A 10731-nucleotide genomic window follows, 5' to 3' on the forward strand; every position below is an offset into this window, starting at 1 on the left:
GCAAAACAAAAATAAAATGATCCATTAAAATTTGAAACTCCCACTATATCAAGCAATGGCATCTTATAGTTGTTCGTCTTATATGTGCAATCCATTGCAAAGACATATGGATAACTCTTGGTTAGTGCAATTGAAGAAGGATGTGCAAAAAACAAATGAGTCAAATGACCATCTCCATCACGTTCTACGTCGAAAGAAAAATCTCCTTTACCCAATTCATCAAATAATGCTTGAACCATTGTACGACCTGCTAAAACTTCTTTTGTGATGGCATTTTTTGCATTATACACTGTCCTTGCTATCGCTTTACAACTTGGATCACTCAGCCGCAATGAAGAAAGAACTTGTCGAGGTGGTATACCGGCCAATGTCATTTGTCTTATGCTTTAACATATCTTCTTGTGAAAAACGATGGCAATAGGGATGTCCGGACATATCGCTTGACAATCATGATTATGAGATGCATTTTTAATCTCCACTTTCCAACTCTCACCAACTTTCTTTTCTCCCTTTATCTGGAAAGGACAATCTATAAGGCGAGATGCCAATATTTTTTTCCTTTCATCCAATACTAGTGCCACGAGCTCGATATTTCCCACCTTTATCACAACCAATATCAACATAACGACCTAGTTTCAATCTCCTGATTGTTGTGACATAGCCTTCCATTAATCCCACCTTGCAAACCCTATCAAGGAGCTCTTCTCGAGTTGAAAAATTCTCGGTTAACAATGATTTTAGCCATTAGACTCGACATTGTCCGCTTTGGTCATTTCATTTTCTATGTCACCACCCGTTAAAGTACGAATCCACAAAGTGGATATTCAATGTTAGAGTTCTAATGTTATCATACGAATAAGAAATTAACCTAAGCAAATTAGTAGGTATAAAAAATTGAACTAATTGAAGTAGTCAAATTATAATATGAATGTGGGGTCTTGATAGTAGGTATAAAAAATTGACTTAATCAAATTATAGTCCAAAACCAAGTTAGTAGGTGGGGACCAAACCAGTCGTATATAAATGAGGTGCAAAATACCCATAGTGTTTCCAGAAACAAGAAGAACCTAGAATTAGTTAGAACTTGGAAAAACTTCACAAGTAAAATTCCTCTATTTTAGCATAAGCCGAAGAAGAATAAATTTCAAAAAAAAAAAAAAAAAGCCCTAGATCTAGAACCCAAGCATAAATGAAGGGATATTACCAAAATCAGTTGTAGAGTTGAATGATTTGTACATCTCTGATATTTTTTCAATGTTACTTGTGGCGGTGAGATTTATTATATCATTTAGTTTAGAAAAATATTCATGAGTAAATTCCATGGTTTGTGGCAAGTCACAAAGGTCTTCACCATCATCATCCATTGTGGAACTTGCAAACAAAAGACTGACTCAGAAAGAGAATAGACAATAAATTGGAAGGGGATGAAGAAGGAAAATGGTCACTGGTGAAGATGGATTGACACTTACCTGGTAGAATAAGGAAGAATAGTGGATGTGCACTGGCTGGAATAGGAACAATGAGTACCCTTCTTTGCTGATGCAACCTCGCTGGAGATTGCAACCTATCCAAACCTCTTTCCTCCCTTGCTGCCTTTGAAAAAGGGGATTCCCCAGATTCGAATGGGATCTCGTTCTTGAGGGAAAAGAAGTGAATAGAGGTTTTTTTGTAGCAGGAAAGAAAAGGGTGAGTCAGTCATTTGGCAAGTGAGAGAAAGTAGGCATCATAAAGAACAAGGGTATTCTACTAACTTCACACAATAAAAACAAAAAGGGGAGTGGCATTAACAATTTAGGGCGTGGCAAAATCAGCTCCCAAATTTTAATGCATTAAATAGTTGATAAAACTATGAAAACCAAGTAGCGTTTGATTTCGTGCTCAAAAGTAGTGTTTGATAATTTGATCTTTCCTTGGGTGCTTGTTGAAATAAGTCAAAAGTCTGTAAATAGCACTGTGAAACCCAACTAGTACCGGTACCTATGTTTTAGGTGGTATTGGTGCTATCACAAATTTTTTGATTTTGTTATCGGTACTTATGTTTGCCCCAGTACCGGTACCACTTGGAAATTTTATGCTATGTTCTTTCTTCCATTGTTTCGACCCTCGATCACTTCTAACACATTCTCAACACCTCCAAATCACACGCAACATTGAAATAACATATGCCAATGACCCTTGGACATCCGTCTTCTTAGATTCATAGAGCAAGATTCGGACCTCAATATATTTTTTATGGGAAAATGAAGAACAAGGATGTGTTTTGATAATTAATATCCGCCAAAGACATTTTCAGCATTAACAAATGTTTAATGCTGAAAATGTCCTTAGCGGATATTAATTATCAAAACACGTCATGGGCCGTCATTTTCCCATTTTTTATTGAACTCTTAGGCACATCTTTGATGTGTGATGACATAAAAAGTCGAGTAATGATGATATGATATGGATGTTATGAGAATTTGTGAGGTATAATATATTATATTTGTTTGAAATTGAAATGTGGATATCTAATGCAATAAACAGACTATCACTAGGTCCACCTTCGGGTGTGTCACTAGGTCGACGGACAGGGTCCCAAATGTCCGGACTAGGTCCACCAAATGTTGTGTCGCTTGGCAGGGGATGTACGGGGTCCTGAATTCCCGGAATGTAAATCACCCATGATGTATCAACATTGAAATGGAAACTTCAACGGGAATGATTCTATAAATGATAAATTGTTGCCCAGATAGTAAAGTGTGTTCATTTCAATATTCGATTTCCAAAGATATGAAAAATCTTTACTTGTCTTCCGTTTTACATTCTACCAGTCATCTTATATGCATATAGAGTTAGTGTAGATTTTTCTACTGAACTAATGTATCTCAATCCTTCATTTTCCAGGTACAAACTAGGGCCAATAGCATGGAGTGTTTTGGCGTGGATTGATTGACACATCTTTTGAAATCTAACATTGAGGATTCATTTGTTCATCTATGTAAATCATATTTTGGTGATGAAGATGTTGTCTTATTTTTATTTCTTTTGACTTGGAAAGATGTAAAATGTCACGCCCTCGTTTTCCAACATAAATAACAATACCATTTGAAATATAAATCCTCACAATAGTACATATAATACCTCAAATACAATACTATTCCCAAGTCCTCAAACTTGTCCACAAATACGATGTTCCAAATTATGGCATTCCAGTACAGTACAATACAATTTATTTTACAAACATATAGGTAGCTCGTGAAAACAACCTTTAAAACAAAGATGCCAGTCATGCACTTCACATCACTGCTCCTGTATTGTACCTGAAATGATAATAGGTTTGAGCAAACACGCACCCAGTAGAGAAATCTTTACACAAGTTATAAGAAAATGCGATGAAATATACACCAGAGATGAATGAGTTTTCAATGAACAAACACGAACAACGGAGATTTGCCACAATAGACAGACATACTTCGACTTCAAAGCTCTAAGCATCTTATCGAGATTCCTATCATGGCACATGTCAAACTAGAAATTGTACTAAGTTCACATCAAGCTAAACAAACCTACAACAGACTCTCAACCACTTCATTTGCTTCATGCGCGAACACCATAATCTGTCTCAATTTCACATTACTGATTATCAGATCTTTTTCCCTTGAAACTTTCCCTTTGATTTTAAAATGACTTGTGAAAACAAAATCAGACCATTACGAGTCAAGCTCCGTAATTGGAGCTTGAATACTAGAATCCATTCATTTGTGCCCAAATACCGGAAACCGTGATTCACTCAAGAATATCGGAGGATTTTCATCAAAATCCTTTAACCATAACCAAAATCCTCTCATTAACTTCATAAACCAATAACGTATCATTAAAAGTCTGAGCTGAAGCTCCTGCCAGGCACTTACTCGACAACGAGCCCTGAAGACAAATGATATGAGCGTTTAGCTCCTGCCAGGCATTTACTCATTAAAGAGCCTTGAAAGCATACAATATGAGCATTTAGCTCCTGCCAGGCATTTACTCATTTAAGAGCCCTGAAGTCCTCTTTGTGTCCATTTAACATTTACATTCTTTCCACATTCCCATTTCATAAACATCAAATCATTCAATCGAATTCAAAGGCCGTTCAATCAATCACAACTTAATCATCCCAAACAGTTCTATCACGACATCGATTAAACTTCAAGTATTCTAAACAATCTAACAATACACCACATTGATTACATTTCGAAACGTTCCAAACTGTCAACCATAGCATGACTCCGACTAATAAATTAATACTCATCCTTCCCTTTAAGTAGACCATAATACCACACGTTACATACTAACCCATCACCATCCTACGGCATGTCTCTTGCTATTGTTGACACCTAGACCTCATGGGATAAACACCCAAAGAATTGAAAGAAAAACAACAAGACGGATCATGAAGACACAAATTTTTATGACACCTTTCGATTCACTCAGTCGGCTCACCTCCACCAATCATACCCAACACAACACCTCGTGGAGCCTACGGTACTCCTAAACAGTGATACGATGCGTTTTTCTTTCACAACGGTACTACGATTTCGCTCAACGAGTGTCTCAGGGATAGGAACGATCAACGAATCCTTACTCAAAGAACAACCAAGCTACGAGATGCTTTATAGGTATTTTAGAGGTGTTGGAAGTGATCGGGGGTCAAAACAATGGAGTCGAAACAAGGAACAAAACTTGGCCTTAAGGCATTGAAGTATAGATACTACGAAATTCAGTATCCATACAACTGGCCTTAAAAACGTTCCAGAGGCGATTGTATCGATACTGATTTAATCAGTATCGATACTTCAATAACTAAGTTCGTTCCAGAGATTATTGTATCGATACTGAGCAGAGCAGTATCGATACAGATGGGTGTTCGAGCAGATTTTTTGCAGATTTCAAGGAATCCCACTACAACTACAACGATAACAACCACAAGCACGATTTATGGCACAAACTCATCTCATAAACGTTTAGAGAGTGTAAGAAACCCCTACCTCGAGCATCAAAGTTGAACCCCAACGAGAGATCGAGCTCTAGCTTCCAAAATCGACTCCGAGAGCAATACACCTCCACCGAGCACTAGCCACCGATGTACGAGCTCCAATACGCGCGTAGATGATGGATTGGAGGTTGGTTGTCTTGGGTTTCGAGTTGTTTTGGTGAAATTTGGGTGGAAGAGTGAGAGAGGGAGAGGAGCCGAGAGAGGGGAGAGAGAGATCGGGAGAGTAGAGAGAGAATGGGATTGGGGATTTTAATCCCCTACACCCCTACACACACACACATATATACTAGGACACACACACTATCACACTTGCACTCCCTCCACTTTCAATCTTTATCAATTAAGCCCCAAATCAAATAAATCCAACAAATCCCTCATTTATTCCATATTCTAATATTAATAAATCCTTTAAACTATTTTCGAAAATACGGGTCTCTACATAAAACCTAAATTTTCTTTTCACTCTCTACTACTTATCTAATGTAGGGCCGCGAACCCTTTTTGAAAGCAAACTTGAGACATTGACGGTGTTACGGATGGTGTGAGTATGGCATTATTGGTTATTTATGTATTGAGTCAGAGATATTTTATTTATTAAAAAATTATGAATATATTACGTTTACAATCGAAGGCGGGCATGATGTGTAGTTAGTCCACGTTGAGAGTGTGACTTCATTTTAATTTCTTTGATTCTGGTGACTCGTCTTACTCCTTCGATTTATTTCTAGCAACAATAGAGAGAGAGAGGGAGGAGAAAGAGAGATAGAAGAAGAAAAAAAATGAGGAGGGGGCGATGGAGCTAAACGTTAACAACTCTTTTGTTGCTTGGATGAGAAATGAAAAGAAATGAGTGGTTTCTCTTGATGGTGAGAAAATAAAAGAAATGAGTATGTTTTCTCACCATGCCATTTGGATAGACCTTCAACTTTCTCTTCTCACCAAATCTCAACAATTTTAGTGAAAAAAAATGGCTCCATGAGAGGTTTTTTATTTTCACCATCTCTCACCCTTTTTCACCTCTTTAATCATCCAAAGAAGTGAGAGAAAGCTTTCTCCCTCTATTTCTTTTCTTTCTCCCTCCATTTCTTTTCTTTTCTCTTGAAATCTCTCCATCTAAAAGGGTTGAGAGAGAGAGAGACGATTGTAGTGATAAATTAGGGGCAATTAGGGCATAATAAAGAGGGAGGAGAGAGTTTGTGGTGATAAATTAGGTATGATAAATAATGTAAGGTATCGATCGTCTGGCGGCCGGAGAAGGCCCTGCACGACCCTTTGTACAATTTCGATAGGGACCCGTCGGTCCCTATAGGTTTTCTGAAATAAATTAGCCAAGTCAATACAGACTTGTAGTCAATCGGTTATCTCCTAGTCTTTCTATAAGGAAAGCGATTCAAGCCCTGTCAGAGTGTTTGGGTTCAGGGCTATGTACAGCTGCGGTTATCTCTTAGTCTTTCTATAAGGAAAGCGATTCGAGCCTTATCGAGATGTTTTGGGTTCAGGCCTATGTATAACTTTGAATCCCGCTAACAAAAGATGTATACAAATGAAAAATGATTTTTGCACTCTAATTTTTTATAATTTATGATGGCACTCCAAAATTTATCTTTCAATATGCCTTGATATGTATAATTTTTACGCTACTGACAAGTTTTGGAGTGCTATCATTAAAAAAATGGAGTGCCAAAATCATTTTCTCTCACATACAAATATAACGGCTTATTGACATTTTGGTCCCCTAAGTATTCAATCCATTCCGTTTTGGTCCCCAACGTATCAATTGCACAGATTTAGTCCCCAACGTTTTCAATTTGACTTTAAAGGGTTCTTGAGGCTCACGCTGTTTAACTTCCCCGTCAAACTGAGGGGCAACCATGGTATTTCACCACCCCTCTTCGCGTGAATATCACGTGCATGAAGATTACCCACCCCCACTCCCACCCTCTTTTTTGTACGTGATCTAAAAAAATCTCTAAATAGTAGTAAAGAGGAAGAGAGAGGAAGAGACTACTCCACTGTAGTCGCCTTCTTAACTTGAACTGAGAATGGATTTTGAGGAATGGGATGCAGAAATAACAGGTACGATTCTAGGCTGAATAAAAAAGTTTTGAGGTCTGACTGTGTTTGGTTTATTTTTTTATGGTCTACTAAATGAGTGCGTGAATATCTATGTCCATGACTCCATGTACACATGGACTCGGGGGGCCTGTGGTGGCCCAAGTCACCACTGGGTTGTAGTGCCTCAATACGGCGACATTTTGTGGCAAGAAAAACTAGGGAAAAAAGGGCTGCAAGGCCCTGTTTGGTGAAAAGCAGATAAAAAAATTAAGTGCTCTAATTTTTAATTCGTTTGAACCAGTACAAAGATCTTGTTTTTCTTATCATTTTATCCTAAAGGGTCATAATTAATTTTTGATTCTAGGACTCTCGTTTGTTAGTCCTAAGAGATATTTGGTTCTATGACTTTATTAGGACTAACCAACAAGAGCCCTAGAGTCAAAAATTAATTATGACCCTTTAGGATAAAATGATCAGAAAAATAAGATCTTCAAACCGGTTCAAACGGATTAAAAATTAGAGCACTTAATTTTTCAATAATCTTTAGACCATTTATATATATCGCATATACGCCATATGCATGCATAGTTTTTCACGTGTTTGTTGGCCTTTTTAGGGCATAAAAGAATCTTTTTATTGGTAAAGGATTAAAGTAGGGTTTTTTCTGGGAATATGTTGCTTTCCCTTTTGTTTTGTTATACCATAAATGGAATTATGTGGTCACATTCCTCTGTTTTGACTGTATATTTATGGATCTGTGCACATGTGATTTTTATGTAGGGGGTTTTCAAAGACCTACTGACTTTGCCCTTGAAGTGCATCATGGTGGTACTTTTACTTTTAGGCCCATGAAAGTGTATAATGGGGGAAAAATAGAATCAATATATGGCCTAGACCCAGACTATATTTTAATGCTTGAATTGGAAGCCATGGCCCAGATGCTTGGGTACGCCCCTCCTGTGTCCTTTTACTATAAGAAGCCCAAATGTAATCTAGATAATGGGCTTGTACCAATTATCACTAGCAAAGATGCATATGGAATGATGGAATTTTTGCACAAGGATAGGATTGCAATAGTGTATCTGGAACATGTAGGAGAAGTGAACTTAATTGAAAGCCAAGTGGGTAGTTTTAATTGCAGTGTAGCCCATGAAAATGACCCAAACTTTGAAGTTTTTTATTTGGATCAAGAACCCCAAAATATAGGGCCTTCTACTTTAGCATCTCAGGTTGAAGTTTTTGATTTGGAATCAGAAGTTGATGTTGGGTTAGGGCCTGTTAGTTTGGAATCTGGGTTTGGGTGGGAGCATGATAATATGGAACAGGGTATTGGGTTCAATGTTGATTTTGGTATTAAAGTGGATGATGTAAATGAAGAGGAGGAACCTAGAGATTTGGAAGACAACACCGACTCTTCAACTGACAATATATATTACAGTGACCACTCTTATCATGAGAGTGATGATGATGGATTGTATGAGGCATTTGTGGATGAGGAAGTAGAGTTTGTTGGAGTGTCGTTGAGTAATGAGAAAATGGCAGTAGTTGATGATGAGATGAAGGCTGAGAACCAAGAGGCTTATAATTGGTTGGCCAAAGAACCCCCTAAGTATTGAAGCAGGTCTCATTTCAAAGACATAGTGAAGTATGACATGGTGTGCAACAACCTGTGTGAGGCATTTAACGAATCAATATTAGAGGCGAGAGAAAAGCCCATAATAGAAATGTTATAGTGGATCAGATGTTATTTTAGCAGGAGAATGTTGATTAGAAGGGATTGGATTAGGAAGTTTACCAATGAGTTGCTACCTAACTGTTATACTAAGTTAGAGGAAAACCTGCATTGGTCAGCAACATGTCAATCTTGCTGGTTTGGAGATCTTCAGTTTCAAGTATGGTGTGGGGAAGGGGAGCAATATACAGTTGACCTTAGCAAAAGGTCTTGCACCTGTAGGAAATGGGACCTAACTGGCATACCATGCCACCATGCTATTGCTGCAATCCAAGAAAAATATGATAAAGTTGAAAGGTATATCAGTCCTTGGTACTCTAAGGCAAGCTATATGAATGCTTACCAACCACTTATCAACCCTATCAATGGGTATAGCATGTGGCCCAAGACTGGATTTACCCCAGTTATACCCCCATCTGGGAGGATAAAGCAAGGAAGGCCTAAGAAGAAAAGAATCCTTGGGGCAGAAGAGTACATCAATCCCAAGTATCCAAACAAGTTAAGGAAAGTTGGACAAAATTCGGTTTTCTGTGGGAGATGTGGTAAACATGGTCATAATAGAAGGACATGTACTGCACCAATACCAAATAGGAGTGTCGAGACAGATGGGGTTGGCACTAGTTCTGATGTTAGGGGTGGTACTATTGATGTTCAATTGATAAGTGGTGAGACTAGAGGGAGGGATGGTGGGACTATTGTGTAGTTCAGGTGTGGAATGAGAGGTGGTAGGTCTGGTGTGACAATGAGAAGTGGTAGGTCTGGCGTGACAATAAGAGGTGGTAGGTCTAGTGTAACAATGAGAGGGATAGGGAGTAGAGGGAGGGGTGTTGGTGCTGGTGTGACTATGAGAGGTGGTTGGACTGGTATGCCAATGGCAGGTGGTGTGAGTGCTCAATAGATGAGGGGTGGAGGGAGAGGGAGTAGATGGAGGGATGGCGGAGCTGGTTTGACTATAAGAGGTGGTGGGACTGGTTGTTTGCCAATGGGAGGTGGTGTGAGTGCTCAGCAGATGAGGGGTGGAGCGAAAGGGAGTAGAAGGAGGGGTGGTGGAGATGGTGTGACTATGAGAGGTGGTGGGACTGCTTGTATGCCAATGAGAGGTGGTGTGAGTGCTCAGCAGATGAGGGGTGGAGGGAAAGGGAGTAGAGGGTGGGGTGGTGCTACTGGTATGCCAATCAGAGGTGGTGCTGCTGCTGTGCCAATCAGAGGTGGTGCTCAAAATGGAGGCCATCAGGTAAAAACCTCCTAATCATGCTATTATATCACTAATTTAGTTACATTTCAGTAATTTTGCATTCCATTTGTATCTCATTTAGTTACATTTCAGTAATTTTGTATTCCATTTACAGGTCAATATCCCAACAAACTACGATCAAGCAACACAGGCCTCTCAGATATCAACTATCACAACAACTACTAATGACAAGAGGTTTGATTCAAATTATGGAAGTAGGCCATAATCTGCATGCAGGTGTTGTGTCTTGCATATTTTTGTTAATGGTGCGCAAATAGTTGTCTTTTTGTATGGTGCACAAATAGTATTAGGTGGCCAGACTTAATCCATCTTCAGTCCACAGATATATGTATGTGGTGCAGTGTTATTATGCACATTTGGTGTAGTTTTTGTATGAACTGGTATGGTTTGATGGAACTGCTTGGAACTGCTATGGTTTGATGGAACTACTATGGTTATGCTTTGTTTTGTAAGCACCAATGGTTTGAATGAACTTGTTTTCCCGGTCCTTGAGCTGGCATTGGTGTTATTAGCATAGTTAAAGCTAATCTCCTTTTGGATTCAATAATGCATCTACTGCTCCGGTTTGTTTTGTGGTCTGTTTGGCCTTGCATTGTTCTTGTATAGTTGTTACTTATTACATTGGTTTTGTATAAGTCAATTGTGCATATTATGTATTCTATATGTCCAGGCACA

The 10731-nt window shown here is 38.7% G+C and overlaps 1 protein-coding gene across 1 annotated transcript; it reads left to right on the forward strand.

Annotated features, from left to right (window-relative positions):
- The first annotated feature begins 8829 nt into the window (after positions 1-8829).
- LOC131301559 (uncharacterized) lies at positions 8830-9504 on the forward strand. The gene has a single exon (XM_058327921.1). It carries the CDS (start codon positions 8830-8832, stop codon positions 9502-9504), a length of 675 nt encoding a protein of 224 aa, XP_058183904.1.
- The last annotated feature ends 1227 nt before the right edge of the window (positions 9505-10731 follow it).

The sequence above is a fragment of the Rhododendron vialii genome, chromosome 9a (assembly GCF_030253575.1).
Source record: "Rhododendron vialii isolate Sample 1 chromosome 9a, ASM3025357v1".
Lineage (NCBI taxonomy): Eukaryota > Viridiplantae > Streptophyta > Magnoliopsida > Ericales > Ericaceae > Rhododendron > Rhododendron vialii.

Bases quoted from the DNA above. Each gene is read 5' to 3' on its own strand.
- LOC131301559 (XM_058327921.1), top strand. From the start codon at position 8,830: ATGTTGATTAGAAGGGATTGGATTAGGAAGTTTACCAATGAGTTGCTA.